Raw genomic sequence first — 22,182 nt, 5'->3', positions numbered from 1 at the left:
ATCTCCCTCCCCTCCCCTCCTCACAGAACCCTGTTTCTATTCAGGGAGGCAGTGTGCCCGGCAAGAAGACGGGTCCTCGCAGCTGCCCATACGTGGGATCAAGTTTGGACCAAGGAGATGTGTGTGAAAGTTGCGGGTGATGTTTCAGGGGGTTGCCTTGAAACCAGGACAGAAGACAGGCAGAGACAGCAGGGGGCCTGCTCAGCTTCAGGTACTTCTGCGGAGAGAACGTGATCCCCAGCCAGACCACTGACCTCTCAGGGCTTTGCCAGGGGCAGTACTGTTGTGGGGAAACTGCCAGTCTTTGATGTTAACAAATTTTTAAGCTTTAACATTAAAGCGCTGAGGGCCAGACAGAAGCTGGCTATGATGGGGGTGTGGTTGGGAGAAAGTGACCACGTGCTGCCGAGCTTCCTCTACTCTCTCCTTCCACATGGGATGGAGGGGGTGCTTGCTCTGTCCACTGGGAGCGTGGTCCTCTGGTTTGGCTTGGCACATACCTCCTGTTCACTGGGCAACTTCTCTAGAACGGTGCTGGAACATGATGCCTTAGGCCACCTACTTCTCAACATCAGGCCTCAGCTCTTTCTGGCTGGGACCTGGGGATTGGCAATGATGCCAAAAATGTGACCAGCCTGAGAAACATGACAGGTCCCGGGAAACATGGGTACTGAAAGCCAAGAACTTGCATTTCACTCCCTGGACTAATTTCCAGGCTTGGGCTCTTGCCAAAATACTAACATAACTTAATCTGTATTTTAAGCTGAACAGTGGTCCCTCAGGGCCAGGAAAGAGGCAGGTAGCCACCCACGAAGAAACAAAGATGGTGAACCACTTCACAGAAAAACATATATCCTCCCTAGAAAAATGGAAAGGAACAAATGGGATAAATGCAGATAAGTCAGCAAAGATAAGTTAAAATGAACAAGCCCAGTGCTGGGGTGCAAAGGGGCCTGGTGACGTCACAGAAATCTGACATCCTTCAGGGAAGAGCCATGGCAATGGCCAAGGACGACAGTCAGCCTGTAACCCCACTTCTGAGAACTGTAATTTAAAGAAATCATCTAAATATGGGGGTACAGCATGCATTAAAACACTCCCAGGCTCAGGCACCAGACACATAGCAGTGTGAGCTTTTAGGCAAGTGGACAAAGGTCTGCAAACACTGCAGCTCCTGCACTGACTTTAAATGACTCGAGTGTGGGTCATGTCGGCATGTGAACGGGCTTCGCCTCACAAATGGCTACGAATCAGAGACATGGAGCATCACAAGCACGAGGCCATAGCCTGCAGGCGCCCAGAGCCTGGCCATCAGCCCCACCTGCGGGGAGAAACCAGGGCAGTGAGCCGACGCGGGTTCTGGGACAGAACAAGGCACAGGGGGAGGCCCTGGTTTCACGTCTCCGTAACCAAGAAAGGAGCTTGCTTGAGAATCAAGCAGCCTCGTTTAACATTCTCAAGTGTGGGAGGGAGGGAGGCAAGAACTGTCATCCGGTTTTAGCTGCCACCCCTGCCTGCTCTGAAAGGCTGCTTGGGCGTGTCTGATGCGGATCCCGGCTCAGGCGAGGAGAGAGCGGTGGCTGGGAATCAAGGGGCATGTCTGCGTCAGCCTGCCTGGGAGGTGAAGACTCAGGCCATGGGCTCTGGCGAGGTGACAAGCATCCCTGGGGGGACCCCTCTTGTCCCAAGTGGCCCCCACAGAAACCATGCCTTATGATACAGCCTGTGTGAGTGTCCCAGGGCAGCCGTAACAAAGCCCACATATGGTAGGCTTGCAACAAGGTATCTATCTTCTCTGTCTGGAGGCTGGAAGGCCGACATCGAGGCGCTGCCGGGCTGCACTCCCTCCGGAGCTTCTAGGGAACCTTGCCTGGCGGTCATGTCACCCTGTGTGCCTGTGTCTTTTCTTCTTCTAAGGACACTTGTCACTGGATTTAGGACCCACCTGGATAATTCAGGATCATCTTGTCATCTGCAAAGACCCTTCCTCCAAACAGGCCCTATCTGCAGGTTCTGGGGTTTGGCGAGGACATCCAGGGGCCCTTTCCAGTCCACTCAGAGTTTAGGAGGTGGGCCCTTGATGATTTCCCTCAATCGCCCCAGGGCCTAGCACAGGGTCTGGCACTTAGTGATAAGCACACAAGGCTCTGAGCTTCATTCTAAGACCAGGGAACAGAGGTACCATGGGGCTCAGGCTAGTGGGACTGAGGCAGAGAGCAGGCCTGGTGACCGCAGCAGCCACACTGCTTCCTCCAGAGGCTCGAGGGAGTGGCACTGGTTCTTCACAGCAGGTGCACCAGGGTCTTCACACATCCAAGCAGCGTGCTCACTGCACTACAGTATCATCTCAGACACATGGCACTCGGCGTCATCAATAAAATAAATAACTACACTGAAAACACACCAAACCTCCAGCTCCACGAGTAACAGTGTCTCCACAACACGCAGGCATTGGCTGTACCAATGGTCAGGAGGAAGGCGGAGACAGGCAGAGTCCCGCATCTCAGGAGAAAGTGCACGCCAGGTGAGCAGGGGGCTGTGCTGTCAAGAAAGCTCCAGAGGAGGATATGATGCTCTAAACAAGTCCCCTTTCCCTTCTACAACTGCTGCAGCATTAGAAATGTGACACCATCCACGGATAATGAAAGCTACTCAAAGGAACCAGGGAAAGAACCAGTGCAGCGCCCGCAATCCCCGGAGGTTTCTACGTGGACCCTGCGCAGTGAGCGGGAGCAGAATTGAGCCACGCTTACGGGCAGCGACAGGTGTCCCTCGGTCCACAGCTAGGGCTGCTCCTTTATAACTCCTTGAGCAGCAGGTGCCTGGCAAAAGCAAACTGGAAAACTAAAAGGTGGCCAGGGCACAAGCTTCCTCCTGGACCAGAAGAGGACCTGGGCTGACCATGGGGCCTGGGCACATGACCGGCCACCTGGGCCACCTGAGCAAGGCTGGCAGAGACGGCGACACCCCGGTCTCCCTGCTGGCCCAGTGCAGCCTCTCACAAACACCACCACACTGCTACCAGCTCTCCTCCCCTGCCTGCCCCCACCAGGGCACCTTTTGGTTGATAGACAGAGAAGGAGGGAACAGGAGGCCTCCGGGTCTGGGGTCTGGATCCACCCTGAGCAAGCCCTTCACCCTGAGTGTCAGCATCCTGGTTTGTAAAACAGGCTTGCCGAGATGAATCAGCATTGCCAGGCATCTCAGAGAGCCAGGCCAGAGTGCCTGTACGCAATACATGGAGGCCTGAATTACAAGGAGTTAAGGCCCTGGCCACAAGCCACATCTGTGTTCAGGTGTAACTTGTATAAAACACACAAGATGACATGGCTCTGGAACAGGTGTGAAGAAGTCAGTGTCACCTCTTGTGACAAACACCCTAAAGAGTGAGCTACCTGGTAACAACCTCATTTTCACTGAAGTAATGTCAAGTAAAGGGAATCCTCGGTATCCTGATTACAACCCTGACAGACCACGTGGGCTGTAAACAGAGGCTGTGAACCTTCAGAGTCCAGCAACGAGGTCAGTCTTTCCATCCCAGGCACAGGCTCGGGTTTACAGGGCTGAAGATAGCAGAAGTGCCCCTCAGAGGGAGACCAGCACAGCAGCTGCCTGCTGGGACTGCTCTGGACAGTCCATCAACCCCACACAGGTGACGTCAGGCCTGGTGCCCGTGGATAACAGGGCACCCAAGATCACGAGTCTACATTTCTGGGACCACTTGAGCCATCACAGCAGCACCTGTGGAGGGTAGCCTGCCAGCTGCTGGCTCCCACTGGCTACTGGCATGACCTCGGTAGGCAGGGGGATAATGAAACCCTGGCTTTCTACCTCCCGCAACCATGCGAAGTCCAGATGAGACCATGACCGTGAAGGCAATCTGCAAATGGAGGAACTGGTGATAAGAACATGGGCCATAGTTTGGGGAACGGCACTGCAAGTGGGGAGGCACAGGGGTGAAGAGATGAGGGGCTGAGCCCAGGGCAATGAGGGCGGAAATCATCACAACTGTCACACGCTCGTGTTGAGGACAGGGCCTATGCAACAGAGCAAGGTCTAAACAAGACTCTGGCAGACCTGGCCAGCGCTCTGCCACCAGTGTCCCTGCCACACAGAGGGGCTGCGTGCGCCCATGCATCCCGAGCACGCCAAGACCTCCAGCCGACCCAGCACTGGGGGTTCCTCTCTGTTCCATCCGGCATGGGTGTCTGCGAGCTGAGAGAACCCAAACAGAACCCTATGGGCCTGCCAGTTAGGACCAAACAGGCAGGCCCATGGGCATCTATTTTCCAGAGACAAGTAGATCTTGATGAAACTGTACATAAAGAATATTTCTATATAGAATTCTGAGGCTTTTCTTTGTCCAAAGACTTAATATTTTTCTTTTCATCTTTACCCCTTTCACCACACCCCAGGTTAAGCACCCCAGGAGGAGGGAAAAGAATGAACCCAAATATACAGTCTCCCTTTGGTGGAGGAAGCTTCCCTGCATGCTGCCCACTGAACAGGTACAAGGCTCTTATGAAGGAAGAATGTAGTACCTGGAACACATTCCCCTTAGTCTGGATCCCACACCCTTGGTTAGCTTAGCCAGTTGAGACCCCCTTTATCAAATAAGGCTGTCTGAGTTTATTAACTCTGCACCTCCAGATTGGCATTCATGTAAATGATCTGCCTTTTAATTTTTAACTTATTTGGTTTTGCCTTTTAGATATAACTGAATCCCTGGAGAGAGAGGCCTCTGAGACTGAAGAGACACATCCAGTGTGAGCAGCACAGCCACACTCTGGGGATGGTGCCCCGCCACGACCTCCTCCATGGTCACCGTGTGTGGTCTGTGTGTGGGCAGGAGAAGAGACTGCACTCAAGGGCCCCTGAGTTTCTCACTGATAGGGGCTCCACCTCAAGAAGTCAAGCACTGGGACCCCAGGGGCCAAGGCTGCAGATGCAGCAGTGAGTCAGCAGAAGCCCACAAAGGTGCCTTCTGAGCTACGTGGGAAACAACGGGGCAACTCCCCCGCTGCAGCAATCAACATGCTCACAGCCTCACAACCCACACTCACCAAGACGCACTTCCCGGGTTCGAGGCTCCAGAGGGAGCTCTCGGTGTTGATCTTGTGGGTGAACTTCCCTTCCATGAGGACACGCTCCCCATTTCCCTCCAGCACAGCCACCCGGATGGAGCTGCTGCTGAGGGTCACCGAGACCTGGAACAGAGTGAAAGAGAATCACCTTGTGCTCCAAGACAGGAAGGAACAGTGGTTTCCAAGGCACCTGGCTGCACACGGTAGGAGAACAGGATGCAAGACCATGCCAAGCGTCACCAGGTCCACTGAACCAAGAAAATAATACCAATTCATACATGAAGGAGACTGTGTCGTCATGTCCTTCAAGAGAACGCACTTACAGTTTCAATACGCCTAACAGTAACAGGGGGTGCTTTGTGGGAGCAGAATCTCCTCTCCAGTTAGGGGAGACCAACTCCCTGGACGGAAGGCAAGCAGGGCCAGTGTAGCAGGCGGCTACTCTCCCCAGGCCCACCTTGCTGTCTGGGGTCCGGAGCAGTCCCACCCCAGAGGACATGCCCGGGGGCCAGAGCAGCCAGCTCCTCTTCCCTCCAGGAGCTGCTGTGCCGGCTATGGCCACAGCTCGGCTTTCACCCAGGAGGGTGAGGCCAGATCCTCTGGTTTTACATTTTGTCTCTGTTCTCCCATATACTCATTCGCTGGATCTCTGCTCTCACACATCTGTCTTCACACCTGTGCTGGAGCTGCTGGACTAGGGGCTTTGCTTCATGCGTGGATCCCAGCAAGCAGCATCCCAAGTACATTCAGATCAGTAAACAGTCCAGGAAAGAAAACAGAACTACAGGGATTTCCCCACCACCTCCACCACCCCTTTTTCTTTAAAATTTTAAATTCTGTGTTTTATAATGCAAAAATCTTTTTATAATAGTATTTACACAATGTATTCATTACATGAACAGAGGCTGGCTAACTTAGACCTTTCTCACCGGAGCGTGGGGTCAGTCAAGGTGTCAAAACAGTTTGGAGGTGGCCCTCCCATGTCACCTGGTAAGTGCTTATTAAATGCTTATAAAGCACTTGGAAAGATTCCCTCAGTGTCACAGAATTTTCTAAATGGAGTTTACACACACGTTGATGGAATCTGATACTATAACCTACCTGAATTTTAAATAACCATAAATGAGTGATGGAAAGGAAAACGATGTCTGCACACACCATACCCACAGGCCGGCCGAGTCAGGCCCTGTAAGCCCCAGCTCCACTTACACTCAACTTCTGGGAGAATTACCACTTTCTCGACTGATCCTGCTACGGCACAGGCACAACTCACTTCACTCCCAGCTGCCCAACAGCAGCCCAGCTCACTCCTAGATGGGTCCAGACAATCACTGGCCAAATTGTGTCCCTGACCATGAACTCAGATGTGCGAAGAACACTTGATAGAGTGGACCAAGGCTCCATCAGTTGGCCTCCCAGGAACAAGCTCGCTTTAACAAATGAAATTCTCCAGCCAGCTTCACCTAACAGGATAATTTCCAAATCTGGGTGAGCTTCCACAACACTTGTCTCTTGTACAAAGGGGATGCACCCAGGCACCAAGGGAAACCAGGCAGGAGACACTTCCAAGAGCTCCAGTCCAAGGCGTCACTCTGAGAACAGGTGGTCATCCTCTGACCCACAGAGATGAGAGGAACAAAACACAAACAGAAAAACCCCGGACAGCACAAGGTAAGTAGGGAGAGGCCGGGACAGACAAGCTTTTGACAGCTCTATGGAGAGGAAGGAGAAGTGTGTGGGGACAGACACCACAGAACAGGGACAAGCACAGCTGCGTGGGGCCTCCGGCTGGCAGTCAGCAAGTACGGAGAGTGGAGGCAGAGCAGCTGAGTCAGTCCACAGGGCAGCTGGGCCAGCAAAGCCCTATCAGGAGAGACTGGAACCCACTGGGTGCCACTGAGCAACAGGCAGCCCAGCTCCAGAAAACCTGGCCAGCAGCTGAGGGGACTGGGTGGACACTGGCCCAGTACACCATAAGGCAAAGCCAACCACCAGTCAAGCCCTCAGCTGTGAGCAGTGATGGGAGGAGCAGACCTCAGACACGTAAAGGAGAAAACCATCATCATTCCACACTCAAAAGAACGAGGACCATATATTTTTTAAATAAAAAAACTAATAGGGAACTAAGGATTGTATCCTATGAGAAAAAGCAGCAGCCCCCAAAGACAGACTTAGGTTAACAACAACAAAAAGGGTAAAGACTGTAGAGCTACCTAAGAAAAAAGGCAATTTTAAAATATGTCCAATTTATATTCTGAGAGACCTGAGAAGATTCTGCATCTGCAGAACCAGAATAAAACACGAAAACAGAACTAGACAAAACAAACAAAAGATACTTAGAAAAAAATAGAGTGAAAATAAAATTTTCAATAGAAAGGAAAGATAAAATAAAAAAGATAAAATAAAAAAACTGGAAGATAAAATAAAAAAACTCAAGGTAGAATAAGAAACCAACCCAGGCAATCAGTTTGGCATCCCAGAAACTATGACAAGACAACGACCCGTGCTTAAGAAAAACATGTCTTCAGTTTGAAAGAACCCACTGAGGGCTGAACAGAAGGAATGAAAGATGACAATTCATATTGCTATTTAGAATAAGTTCCAAAAAGTTCTATGTAACAGGGGAAACGTTTACGCACAAAGAACCAGAATGGAAGAGATTACTACAATCAATAACAGTGGATGTAAGAAAACAAAAGAATGACACCTACAATCATGCTGGGGGAGTCTGCTTATTTGTTTTTGCCACACAACGCAGCTTGCTGGATCTCAGTTCCCCTCCCAGGGACTGAACCTGGACCACAGCAGCAAAAGACCAGGGAACTTTAAAGTTAGAATTCCATATGAACTCAAATCACAAAATAAGTGAAAGGTTAAAATAACTGCATTTCTTCTGCTTTATTGACTACGCCAAACCCTTTGACTGTGTGGAAAATTCTTCAAGAGATGGGAATACCAGATCATCTGACCTGCCTCCTGAGAAATCTGTATGCAGGTCAAGAAGCAACAGTGGGAACTGGACATGGAACAACAGACTGGTTCCAAATAGGAAAAGGAGTACGTCAAGGTTGTATATTGTCACCCTGCTTATTTAACTTATAGGCAGGGTACATCATGCGAAATGCCGGGCTGGATGAAGCACAAGCTGGAATCAAGGTTGCCGGGAGAAATATCAATAACCTCAGATATGCAGATATCACCACATTTATGGCAGAAAGCGAAGAACTAAAGAGCCTCTTGATTAAAGTGAAAGAAGAGAGTGAAAAAGTTGGCTTAAAACATTCAGAAATGTTTCAACATTCAGAAAACTAAGATCATGGCAACCGGTCCCATCACTTCATGGCAAATAGATGGGGAAACAATGCAAACAGTGAGAGACTATTTTGGGGGCTCCAAAATCACTGCATATGGTGACTGCAGCCATGAAATTAAAAGATGTTTGCTCCTTGGAAGAAAAGCTATGACCAACCTAGACAGCATATTAAAAAGTAGAGACATTACTTTGCCAACAAAGGTCCATCTAGTCAAAGCTATGGTTTTTCCAGTAGTCACGTATGGATGTGAGAACTGGACCATAAACAAAGCTGAGCACCAAAGAATTGATGCTTTTGAACTGTGGTGTTGGAGAAGACGCTTCAGAGTCCCCTGGACAGCAAGGAGATCCAACCAGTCCATCCTAAAGGAAATTAGTCCTGAATATTCATTAGAAGGACTGATGCTGCAGCTGAAACTCTAATACTTTGGCCACCTGGTGCAAAGAACTGACTCACTGGAAAAGATCCTGATGCTGGGAAAGATTGAAGGCAGGAGGAGAAGGGGACGACAGAGGATGAGATGGTTAGACGGCATCACCAACTTGATAGACATGAATTTGAGTAAGCTCTGGGAGTTGGTGATGGACAGGGAAGCCTGGCATGCTGCAGTCCATGGGGTCACAAAGAGTCGGCCACGACTGAGCGACTGAACTGAACTGAACTGAAGACACTCAGGAGCACTGTATTTATTACCACACCATCATTCTGAGAAAGTTACTTGAGGCTGTAACATAACAAAATGAGGATGAAACTAAAACAGAGGAAGATCCTGGGTGAAGGAGGGTCAAAGAGTACAAACTTCTACTTATAAAATGAGTAAGTTCTGGGAATCTAAAGTATAGCGTGGTGACTATAATTGACAATACTTGTATATTTAAAAGTGGCTAAGACAGGAGAACTAAGTTCTCATCACAAGAAAAAAACTGTGACTATGTGAGGTGGTAATCTTAACTAAACTGATGGTGGAAATTATTTTGCTACATATATGTATATATATATACACATACACATTTCAAGTATTTATGCTGCACACCTGAACCTACTACAATGATATATGTCAATTACATCTCAATAAAAATAAAGGGGGAGGGGGTAAGGAGGAAGGCCCAGAAAGGATCTAAAACACAGTGAATTTAATCTATAAGTGAGGTTAAAAAAAAGTTCTAGGATGCAAGCTATATAATATTGAACTAGAAAATAATCAGTCCAAATGGGAGTCATGGGTGAAATGGTCTGCAGAGAATGATTTCTAGACAATACAGATTACCAGTGAGAATCTGGGTAATTCTGAGTTTATGATGATAGTGTACTATTTTTGACAAGAAAAAAAAGCAAGACATGAAGAAACTCCAGAAAAACAAAAAACTATTCAAGAAACTCCTGATCCAAAGGGACGTAGTGAAAGTGGAGTAAGTACCACCAAAACAGCCCGACCAGAGTAAAACCAGAGACTGGAGCCCCGAGTGGAAGGGGCAGTGGGCTCAGGCACACACACTCTCTGGGTCCTGATAGATGAAGCTGGACATCAGGGGAAATTCTAGGTCCCCTGAGACTTCCCTGGGCAGCCACCTGCTGGTTGGCAGGCTCAGCTAAGGTGCGGGCAGCAGGGCAGCAAACAAGAGACCAGAGCCTCCCTGGAAGGGCCAATGTGGGCAATGCGAGTGTATCGCCTGTAGGGTCATGATGGTATCAAGTCATATTTGACAAGATACACATAGAAAACATCTGGCAGGACATCCCTGGTGGTTCAGTGGTTAAGGTTCGCTTCCAATGGCGGGGGTGCAGGTTATTCTTGGTCAGGGAACCAAGATCCCACATGTCTTGTGGCCAAAAAACCAAAACATAAAAACAGAAGCAACACTGTAACAAATACAATAAAAAAATTTTTAATGGCCCACATCAAAAATCTTTAAAAAAAAAGAAAAAGGAAAGAAAGAAGAAAAGACCTGCCAAAAGATCCCAGAAACCAGGAATGTGATTTCTGAGTTTGGGGTGGGGGCTGGAATAGGATAAAAAGACAGAAGCAGGAGAGAAACTTTTCATTGTACATTTTTATTGTTTTAAACAGGTAAGTGTCCTATGCATTCAAGCAAAAAAAATTTTTTTAATAGATAAATGCAACCTATTAGCCTTTTCTGCTATGGAAGTTTCCTATAATAAAAGTCTTCCTACATTTTTTTCTAAACGCCTTCTAAGAAGGGAACACTGTGTTGCAGAGCTTTTTAGCACAAATTCCAACAGCTGCATTGAGCTCTGGGGCACAGCATCACTGTACAAGACATGCCAAGGGGTCTTGGTGCTCTTCTGGAAGGTTCCCATAGTGAGGCTAGAGATGACATGCAGCATGGGCATGAGCCCACCAGCCCGCAGGACTTCATTAGTCAATATAGACCATGCACCATCTCCGAGAGGAAAGAGAATATTGCAAAGGAAATTAATTCACTTGTCACTCACTGTCATCCAGTCAGGACTGTGCACAACAATATCATGATATTTTTCCACTCAGAAGATGACTGATCAAACAGAGAAGGGGGTGGGAGCGGGGTCCCGCTCTCTCTTCCGCCACCATCTCACCAGACAGTGTAGGGCCTTAGCAGTTCACATCTCCAGGAAAGTTTTCTCATGTGCCAAGTGAGAGGTTAGACTAAAAATCTCTGGAGTTCAATTTTCCATCATTAAAATCCTATGATTCAATCAAAGGCCATGTTTACAACCAGCCCCAGCTGGCTTTTGCGATCACACAAAGATCTCCGTCCTGACTGCAAAGTTCCTTCTCCCGACTTCATGGCTACGCTGAGCACAGAATGGGGAACTTGGCTGCTTTTCCTGTGCAGAGCAAAGATCTAACTACATCTCATGAATGAAAGAGACCAAAGCTTCATTTTGAGAAATTTTCCTTTAGATTCACCAGCAAAACAATAGAAATTACAAAAATTTAAAAATGGTTGCATGTAAAATAACAACACTTGAACATAAAGCATAACCCACATGCATTTAGCTGTCCCCCACTACACCTGAGAAGCAAACCCATTTCCACAGAAAAAAAAAATCAAAAAGGAGTAAAGGAGAGGCAGTGTTCTGAGGCCTCAAGCACAAGCTACAGCTGAAGAAGAGGGGGCCCAGGACCGCCCTCCATTAACACTCGGTGCCTGCCACATCTACCTGTTATGCCCAACATGCCTGCCCCCATCACAGAAAGCTACTTACAAACCCAGAACAACTGCGACTTCATCAGCTGAGCTGCTACCATCACAGCTACCACCATGATGGTATCTGAAAGGTGCCACAGACAAAAACCAAAAATAAACACTGCCCATAGGTAGCTGTGACAGGTGCCGCAGGGAACAACTGGAAAGGAGCCAGTCCAGAAAGAAACTGGCAACTCAGAAAAACCCTTAGGCCAGCAAAAGCCAAGAGATACAAAATAAACTTACTCTCAAACTTTTAAGTGCTGCTGTTGCTGCTAAGTCGCTTCAGTTGTGTCCGACTCTGTGCGACCCCATAGATGGCATCCCACCAGGCTTCTCCGTCCATGGGATTCTCCAGGCAAGAACACTGGAGTGGGATGCCATTTCCTTCTCCAATGCATGAAAGTGAAAAGTGAAAGTGAGGTCGCTCAGTCGTGTCTGACTCTTCACGACCCCATGGACTGCAGCCCACCAGGCTCCTCCGTCCATGGGATTTTCCAGGCAAGAGTACTGGAGTGGGGTGCCATAAGTGAGGCATAACTAAATCTCTTAGATCACTAAAAACTAGAGCGATCATGAATTTTTAAGAAAAATACAGAATTTGAAAGTTGCTGAGGAGAGTATGTTAAAAGTTCTCAGCGCGCGTGCACACACACACACACACACACACACGGAGCTCTATAGTATGGTGAGATGTTAACCAGACGTTGTGGTGATCGTTGCACAACACACAGATATCAAACCATTATCCTAAAACTAACACTGTGTATCAATCATACTTTTTTTTTTAATGTCTTGGGGAAAAAATACTACTGAAAGAGAAAAGAAAATCTAACCACACAGGAGATTAGTGCAAATTAAATCAGCAAGTATCACAACGGGCCAACACTAGATAAATAACTGCCTTACAAAGAATGAGCCTCTTCCAGTCCCAACACCACAAACACTCAGGTTCATCCACACACCCCCGAGTGCAGGGAGCGCTAGCTCCAGAAAAAGCCAGCCTGGACACCCTGACCCTCTCTGTGTTTCCTCCTGTGAACCGCAAAGCTTCAAAGGACTGCTGGAGGAAAGGCCCTAGGGGTGCCTGGCTGCACAGCGCAGGTTAAACAAACAGCCTGTTTACGCTCCACACAGCCTGGAACTGTGCTGGCGCACCTGCCTTGTACCTGAGCCCCACATGTCAGCTCCAGTGCAGTCATCTCATACCAGTCTCAGGGACCGTCACGGGCTCAGTAAATGTCAAATGCAGAAATGAGCAAAACCCAGGGCCATCCTCAGTGAAACCGAGGCCATCTCACCCCAGAGGTCAAGACAAGTGGAGCTGAGAGGCAAGGATGTGCCGGGGGCATGGCGGTCCGTCCCTTAGCACAGTAGGATGAAGGGCAGGCCCCTCACAACACACTGCTGGCGGCAGAGCTTGGACTCATGAGACTGACACCCCAGTGACTAGTGGGCACATCTGAGATGCTGTTTTCAATGAACAGGCTTCCCAGGAAGCCATGGAAGCTCAGCAAGAGCTGTCAGGTGACCTAGGTCTCTTAAGTCAAAATACCTAGTTTGGGGTTTTTGAGGGGTGGGGTTTGCCTTTTGTGGGGAGGCCATGCTGTGCAGCTGGAGGAATCCTAGTTCCCCAATCAGGGATCAAACCTGAGTCGTCAGCAGTAAAAACATGAGAGTCCTAACCACTGGGTTGCCAGGGAATTCCCCAAAATAACTAGCTTTAGGTTGGGCCTAACAAAAGTCCTTCCAGAGAAAGTTCCCGAAGTTCATGGAGAAGTTAGAAGACACGCTGGACCAGGAAGCTCTAACATTTTTCATTAAGTGTGTAACCAACACTTTTCATAATTTATTTGCCTACATACAAGGTAATCGTACCAAAAAAAATAATGAAAATCAACACCTGACCAACTAAAATTCTAAAGCATGCTGGGCAACACAGCCTGCACTGGCTCTGACCTACAGTGTCAGAGAGGACACGGTCATCAAAAGTAGGATTCTGTGGGGATGACCCCTAGGTACCCAGTATGACCTGGATCCTAAAGTCCATTGGGTCAGGAGGTCACTGAGCCCTAGTGAGATCTCCTGGGCTAGTGTGGAAGGAGAGAAAGGGAGAGATGGTAGACAGTGCTGCTGTAGCTGACACCATCCCCACGGCGCCCTGACACACACCCACAAGGAGCTGTGAAGACCCAGGGGCTCCAGTCCTGCTCCTGTGTTCCATGCTGCAGGATGAACTGCATTTATCTGACACTGGTAGGAAGTTGCAGTCTTCTAGAGGCTTCCCCAGACCCACCCAGACTGCTGCAGAGGGCAGGTTTATTTTAGGTAAAGCCTGGGTAATCATAAAGGGACCAGGAGGGACCTCAGGACGGAAGTGGGCTAAGGGGAAGGCCTGGAAGGGCTTGCTCACTGCCTAGAGCCTGGATCTGACATGTATCCAGACCAGCAGGAGCCACTTCACACAGTGGTCCTTTCTCTGAAACGTACATGAAACTCAACTTCCATTTCATATGCTCTGGGACCATCCCTTTTAAAGAAGGCTGCAGTTGTTTCTGCTTTTAAAGTGAGGAGTGGGACACAGGGAAAACAGTATAAGCTTTAGAAGCAGACACACCTGAATCAAACCACGGCTGTACCAGGGCACCCATTCAGTCACTCACTCCTTCTAAAACATTCAGACAGTGCTCACTGTTCCTGGCATAGCAAGAGTGAAGGAGACACATGGTGACTTTTCCATGTCAACTTGGATAACTGAGTAACTTCTCTCGGCCTCAATTTCTCATCTATAAAACATGAAAGATACCACTTACTTTGCAGGTTGTAGTTTCTCATGACAAATGAAATAAGAAAACAGTTTCTAGCATATATAAGAATTTTTTACATTGTGGATTATAGTAACAATGTCCCATTTCACATGAGAGTTTTTTTCTTTAATGTGAAGCCTGCCTACTTACAACGAGCTATAATAATGTTATTCTCAGCAAGGTCCCCAAGTAAACATCTCTATCTCACTAAAAGATTAAATTTCTACTCACTCAAGCTCATTAAGATGGAGAAATCCACTCAAGCTATAAATGCTACAGCTCCACAGACCACAGGACTGTCCACTTATCACAACAGAACCTGTGGTGCTCTGCTTTGCCTCTCAGGACTCCATCTTCTCCAGTGTGAAATGGGTGTAACAATAACTGCCTTGCCTACTCTGTAGTGCTTTTGCAGAGACTAAAGACAATAAATGATATGAGAATACTATAATTACAAAGAAAAAAAAGCTCAGGTGCTATTCACATAGGAGGCTAAGTTGGGTCTCATACTTGACGTGGTTAAAGAGGGTGGAGACTGGCATGCTGGTGACTGAAGACAAGAAGCAGTCTTGTGCTGGTGGCTAAGCAGCTCCAGTGCAGCCCACAGCCTGAAGCCTTTGCTTCAGGAAAGAAGCTGAGCAGATGAAGCTGGAAGAACCTGGCGGTTACCTGCTTGCCCTTCACCACGTGCTTGGGCACCGGCACCTTGAGCTCTAGGTCGGTGTAGTCCTGGGACCAGGTGTAGTTCTCACGCACAGCACCGTTGTAGCTGTCGGGGTTTCTCTGGAACTGCTCCTGTCTCCTGAGAAAGAACAAGAAGTAAGACGACAGCCCAGGCCCACAAGCAGGGCAGGAAGCCCACAGGGTCCCAGGAACATACTGTCTCCAGGTCCTGAGAACGTTCACCTAACCTTGCTTGGTTTTGCGTCTAAAAGTCCCCTTCCCTCTGGCTGATTTCCTTTCTGACCACCCAATTCGGGCCTCAATGGGAACTCACAGGAACAAAGGGAAAATCCAAGGAGAAGACCCTGTGTAGCACCCTCAAGGTTAGGAAAAATATCTGTCAATGCAGTCCATGGCATAGCCTGGCCCTCCTGGTCTTCACAAAGCTTAGAAACCAGACCAGTCCATAAGCCAAAGAGCCTAATTAATAACATCCTGGGGCTTGTGGGTGCCTGGTTTCCCATAAACTGCTTGGCAGGCCATATCTTTTTTTAAAAAAAGGCGGGGCGGAGGGGATACCAAAAAACCACTTTAGCCTGTAGCTACTCAACTTCAATTCTAATCCAAACCCAGCCTCCATCTTCCCCTGGTAAATAAATCAAAGCCAAGGCACTGCACTGAACTGCAGACTTTCTTCAGACGTGAGCAGTGTGCTTATGAGACAGCCTAGGAAAGAAACTCCGTCAGCTGAATCTTCTTGTACGTGTATTACCAACCCAGCACAGATGCAAACAGGCATGGCCAGAAGCTGATGTCAAAAATAAAACACAATAAAACAACTGTCACAAAATTTAACTGTTAATAATAGTAAAAACACCACATAAAAATAAGTTGAGAGTCCATCATAGTAAGTTTTTGATCTAAATTAAAAGACAGAAACCTAGTCGAGGAGGAGACAACACCTATGAGCACGCCCATCCCAACAACAGGTACATGCAGCCCCGTTCTCCTGCGCGTGCGGAGCCCGCTGATGCGCCTGGAGGGAGAGGCTGATGGGTGGGCTGCCACATTCCTGTGCACGCCCACATGTCTGCAGAGGAAAACACACAAGAGGGTCAAGGGCTGTACCCCATCAGCCTCTCACTTCTGGTCAGGAGGGGCCGCGAGTGGTGGTTAATGAGGATGCACTTTTCAGGTGAACGCTGTAAGCCAAGAACATGTTTCCCTCCTGTGGGTGTGCCTTCTGCACCTTAAATCTGAGGCTGGGCCTCTGCCACAGCCCAGGCTCTCTGGGCTGGTAAACTGGTGGCTGCTGCGGGCGGAACTGTGTCCCCCAAAATGAGTGTGTTAAAGTCCTAGCCCTCGGCACCTCACGCGGAGACACAGTCTATACAGATGTAATCCGTTAGAATGAGGCCGTTAGGGTAGGCCCTGACCCAATGCGACCGTGTCCTTAAAGGGAGGGGGCTCTGGACACAAAGACACACGCACAGAGGGACAACGTGAAGAACCTCGGGGAGAAGACAGCCACACGGCAGAGGCGAGCGCTGTGGAGCTGGTGTCTGTGGAGGGCGCTGGCCAGGGAGCATCACAGGGTGGGCAGCTCAGCAGGCACGCACACCTCCCTGCCCCCTGCAACCCTGTATGGACCTGCAGCTTTTCCCCAGCACAGATCAGCAAGCTTCTGGGTGTTTTTAACACTCTAAATCCACATTCTCATTCAATAAAGTTGATTATTTCCCACTGACAGTGTACATAAAAGAAGTCTCCTGTCACATGCAGGTTCTCTGGGCCCCCGCCCTCACCCTGTCCTCCCAGACCAGCCTACAGCCACACCCCTGTAGCTGCTGGCCAGAACTGGGGTGGGAGGGGGAAGGGGGCGGGGGGAGTGGGAAGGGTGGGAGGAGGAGCATGCGTCAGCAGCCAGGGTGCAGACAGGGAGCAGGCCTCACTGCAGCACCCACGCCTGATGAGCCGGATCAGCCCAGATAACAGGATTGTGACTGTTAAAGAAAAGGCCCTCTCCAAAGGAGAGACTCTGCAGGTGCCCACAGCCAGCATCACCTGCACAGGTGGGAAAGGAACTCAGGCCACCTCCCCCCTCCCTCTCTCCAATCCCCTGCCCTGTGGGGGTGGCAGCGTGGGAGTGGGAGAAGTGGTGGGTAAAAGGGGTCACAGCCCCCAAATAAAGGCTTCTGTGCAGGAGGCTGGAGCCCATATAGGGAACAGGTTATAATTCAGCAGGGGGCACTCTCAAGCCCCTTTCCAGGTTCCCAGGGTTTGGGGCGGGGGGATGGGTAGATTCCCTACTATGTGGAGACAGGTGCTGGCCAGCACTTACCAGGTTCCCGGAGCCAGAAAAGAGCTGCTTCCACCCTGGAACATCCTGCCTCCACTCACTCACACCTGTCCCTCATGCTCTAAGGCAAAGGCCACCTCTCCTGGGTGTTCAGTGGTACACAGGTGTGACAGCTCCTCACCCACCTGTAGATGCCACTGTCCACGTACCCGGGGGAGAGGCCAGGGCTTGTGCATGAGGAATGTGGTGTGCATGTGTACATGTGAGTGAGTATGTGCTGTGAGCACGTGTGTGGTGTGTACCTGTGTGTGGAGTACACAGTGTTTGTGTGTGGAGTACACAGTACACAGTGTGTGAGCACTTCCATATGCATGTGTGAGTGTGTGATGTGAACATGTGGTGTGAGCATGTTCGTGCTGTGTGTGCGTGCAAGCCTGTGGGGGCGGTGTACATGGTGTAGACAGTACGTGTGTATGTACATTAGCAGACAGTAGTTCATCCTCTCCCTTTGCAGAGCAGCCCCATCTCGTGTTGATTTCCTGCTCTCCTCACTGATCCTACCATATCCCACACCTGGAGCTCGTGCCCCGCAATGAGAGAAGCCACCACGATGAGAAGCCTGCGCACCGCAACTAAAGAGTAGCCTCCACTCGCTGCCACTCGATAAAAGCCCGTGCAGCCAAAAATAATAAATAAAGGTATAACAGAATGAGATAATCACCACTGTGTAACCTACAATGGAAACACTGAGTCTGGGCAGCATTCCTTGACGGATGCTGAGCTCTAGGTGAGAGGTGGATGGGAGTCTGCTCACAGAAGGACCAGAAAATCCTGCTGTGTCCACAACAGCAAGATACCAGGCACCTCCTGAGGGAACCTCACCTCTGTGGTAGTCCTGCCCTAATGCTGAGCCTTAAATCTGCTCCACACCATAGGTCTAACCACCAGACCACAGACAGCAGAAGCAGCAGAGAACGTATCCATCAAAACCACCAACATAAAACCTGCCAAGTCCAGCATCTGGGAAATTACAATAGACAAAGTTCTAAGTTTCTTTACAAACAAATGGTTACAAAGGGCATCATAAAATAAAAAAAAAAAAAAGAGGAATTATTATAAATTAAGAGACTTAGAAGATACAGCAACCAAATGTAACATTTGGACTTGCTGGACAGGTATTTTGAAAAAACCAACTGTAAAAAGACATTTTGAGACAATGAGGGAAAAGTGAATGCAGTCTGGACATTAGATGATTACAGGGAATTATAAATTTGTTCAGTTGTGATATTCATTTAGTCCACTTTTCTTTTTTACTGAAGTACGCATGGGTGAAAGAAAGTTTGTGATTTCTGGGCTCTGCCACATCAGAACAAAAAGGGATTAGAGAAAGAAACGAAACATGAATTCTGACATATTGTTAATGAGGAAGTGGGGGAACCTCACAGACATTCATTATGCTATCCTCTCCTTTCTGTGTCACCAAACCTGAAGGATCTGTCTTGACTATTCACCCAGGAGTGGATCTGCTGGGTCAAGGGTATAAAAGAAAGCATCTCACCCTTAAGAGACAGTGGGAAACTCATTTCCAAGGGCTGCCCCAATTCTCACTCAACAGTGGTGTGCACAGGGTCCTGCTCAACACTGGAACACTTTCTCAAGTTTTATCAAGTAAATACACACAAAAAATAGTGTTTCCGATCGGTCTTGATTCACATTTCCCTGCATATAATGTTAACTGGCCATATGCGACTCATTTCTGCAAAATTCCTGCCATGGCTTTTGCTTGTGCTTTCCCTGGTTTGAAGAAGTTCTCCATAAATTTTTGATAAAATTCTTTGTTGGTTTCTGAGTATACAAACGCCTTCTCCTGGCTAAGTTGTCTTCCTACTTCCTTCCTTCCAGATGTTTGATAACTCAAGCACCATCATTATCATCAAACAATCTCACAGCTCCTTCCCTCCTTGAAGTCTGAAGGGCATCGCATCTATTTTCTAACAGGAATACTCTAACATTTTAATCTCTAGTTTTTGGAGTTATCATGCCCTTTGCATTCAACCTGGCTTCCTTGTGTAGTCTTTTCTTCTCTTGACCACTTGGATTAGGAGCTTGTCTAAACAGAAAGTCCAGCTGAGGAACACAGGGGCCAGCCGGGAACAGGACTCGCCTACAGTCACTGCATGCACAAGCCCAGCTCCTCTGGGATACCTTCTGGTCCTTAGCACCCACTCACCACCTTAAGGAAGACTCAGTTTAATAAAAAAAATTCTTACAACAAGTATATTTTGAAAATGTGCTTTTAATGTTTTAAAATTAATTTTGCAGTACGGTTAAAAATACGAGCTGATTCTATATTTACCTAAAATAAACGAGGCAAGGTGCTTGGAGTCTCATGATATGCCCATGAATCACTTAACAGGTGTTAATGCAAATTTAGGGAATGTATTTGACAATCTGTATCAGATGGTCAGCCAACAAAAACATAATCAATATTTACTACAAACTCTTCTAATTAACAAAAGATATAAGTTGGTTATAGTGAGACATTTTCTTAAATCATGTTAATTACTTTAACAAGGGAAAGAGACATCCCAATTTTTTTTACAAGTGTATAAATGTGAAATATACATTTTAAAACAAAAAGATAATTTACTCCATAAATATGCTGAATTCTTAGTCTTTTAAATCAATTTTCTATTCCTAGTCATCCAAAATCAGAACACTTATGACTAGCTTTACCATTTCAAGTTCCAACAGACTTCCCAACTGAGGGATACAAATGTATCTCAGAGATATGGTAGGTTCTGTCCCAGACCACCACACACCCCAATAAAGTGAGTCACAAGAATTTTCTGGTTTCCTAGTGCATGCAGAAGTTACATGTAGTCTACACTATACCATACAACTATTCTGTGTTAATTGTGCAACTGCATTATGTCTAAAAAGATGATGTACATACTTTAATTAAAATTACTTTATTGCTAAATACTACTGCCCATCATCTGAGCTTTTAGTGAGTCAGTCTTTTTGCTGGTGGAGGGTCTTGCCTTGATGTGGTGGCTATGGACCGATCAAGGTGATAGCTGCTGAAGGATGGGGTGGCTGTGGCGATTTCCTAAAAGGAGGCAACAATGAAGTCTGCCACATGGGTTGACTCCTCCTTTCATGAAGGATTTCTCGAGCAGACAATGCTGTTCAACAGCATTTTACCCACAGGAGATCTTCTTTCAAAATTGGAGTCAGTCCTCTCAAATCCTACTGCTAAGTTTATGTAATATTTCAATGCTCTGCTGTCATTTCACCAATAATCTTCATAGCATCATCACCAGTAGATTCCATTTCAAGAAATCACTTTCTTTGCACATCCGTAAGAAGCAACTCCTCATCCATTAAAGATTTATAACATACATAATAATGAAAAGCTTTGAAATATTAGGAGAATTACCAAATCGTGACACAGAGACAAGAAGTGAGCAAATGCTGCTGGGGAAATGGGGCTGAGAGACCTGCTTGACACAGGATTGCCACAGACCTTCAACTGGTACGCAACACAGTGTCTGTGAAGCACAATAGAGCAAAGCGAGATAAAATGAGGTACGTGTGTAATGGGACCAGAGGAAAACAACACCCAAACTTTCAGGAGCTGCATATCATCAGGGATGCAACCCGCAACACAGCCACGTGTCACAAACGTCCCGTCCTTAGTACTGAGAAGGCTAACGTAAATTTTATTGTTATATTTTCAAAGTGTTTTACTAAGACACTGTCTGAGATACAACAGGTCAGGGGTTGGTAAATGACAGCCCAGCACCTGTTTGGTAAATAAAGGTTCACTGGAACGAGCTACAGTAACCCATTTACAAAGCATCTCTGGCTGCTTTGGGCTCCAGAATGCGTGATCTGCAAAGCCTGAAATATTTACCAGCTGGCCCTTTAAATTAGTTTTTGCAATTTGGAATTTGGGGGTTAGTTTTTAATGAGGTTTGCTTCATTTGGGCTTTTTGTTCTTGTTATTTTTGAAAAGCCATGTTTCAAGAAAACTTTTAAAAGGCAACAATTTTAATCAATAAGAAAGCATCTGAAATGAAAGGACTCCAATCACTGGGACATGTGGCCAGACGGGGCTCTCCCCCCACTCCCGGTGGCTCCAACCTAGGAAGGGTCAGTGTGGACAGCAGACGGGCCAGGGGTTCAGGATGATGAGCCAGACCACTCACACCCACTCTGGGCTGCAGGCTCTTCATCCTGTCACCTCCCAGGATTCTCAGGTGACAATCACGTGGAAGTGCATGCACACCGGGCACCTGGCAACACACGTTTTGTGGGATTTTATCTAGTGTTTCCCTCCCATAAGCCCTCCCAACACCCCATCCCTGCCCCTGTCCTGAGGAAGAGAGCAAATGGCCTTTCATTCTGGAAGCTATCTGCTGCCCTCTTCTCTCAACACCTTCCTGACTGTCCCCCTGACTAGACAATCTCACCCACCAAGTGAGGTGGGCACACTCAGGCTTCGGGCTTCCACCTCTCTAGTCCAGACCTTAGAGGGATGAGGATGAGGCTTGGAAAAAACAGAGGTAGGGGAATTAAAATAGAGACCAAAAAGGATATCAAGAATCACCAAGATGATTCCGAAGAGGAGAAACCGGGGCGGGGGCAGGGAACCGGGGACGGACACAGCCCCTGCAGATGCCGACTGTGGCCCTGGCACTCAGGGAGCAAATGGTGAGCAGGAAGACCACCCAGCCCTGAACCAGTGCCTCCCTCATGGAATTGGGTGGCACCGGGGTGAGGAAGAATGGCTGTCTGACCAAGGGCGCCAATGCACAAAAC

The 22,182-nt window shown here is 48.0% G+C and overlaps 1 protein-coding gene and 1 long non-coding RNA gene across 3 annotated transcripts in view; one reads left to right on the top strand and one right to left on the bottom strand.

Moving 5' to 3' along the window:
* NUDCD3 (NudC domain containing 3) overlaps nt 1-22,182 on the bottom strand; it is a 70,453-nt gene that overhangs the window by 9,489 nt on the left and 38,782 nt on the right. For both annotated transcript variants that reach the window (XM_005205595.4, NM_001075997.1), the window contains exons 3-4: nt 15,063-15,195; nt 5,064-5,207 (exon numbers count right to left, since the gene is read on the bottom strand). In XM_005205595.4, coding sequence (XP_005205652.1) covers nt 5,064-5,207; nt 15,063-15,195 — 277 coding nt within the window. The remainder of the gene's footprint in view (nt 1-5,063; nt 5,208-15,062; nt 15,196-22,182) is intronic.
* Nucleotides 16,932-18,072, top strand: LOC104972146 (uncharacterized). Its single transcript, XR_806236.4, has 2 exons — nt 16,932-17,128; nt 17,870-18,072. It is a non-coding gene; the product is annotated as an uncharacterized lncRNA (long non-coding RNA).

This window comes from Bos taurus, chromosome 4, assembly GCF_002263795.3.
Source record: "Bos taurus isolate L1 Dominette 01449 registration number 42190680 breed Hereford chromosome 4, ARS-UCD2.0, whole genome shotgun sequence".
In the NCBI taxonomy this organism is placed as follows: Eukaryota; Metazoa; Chordata; class Mammalia; order Artiodactyla; family Bovidae; genus Bos; species Bos taurus.
This window is presented reverse-complemented; position numbering and strand designations above follow the sequence as displayed.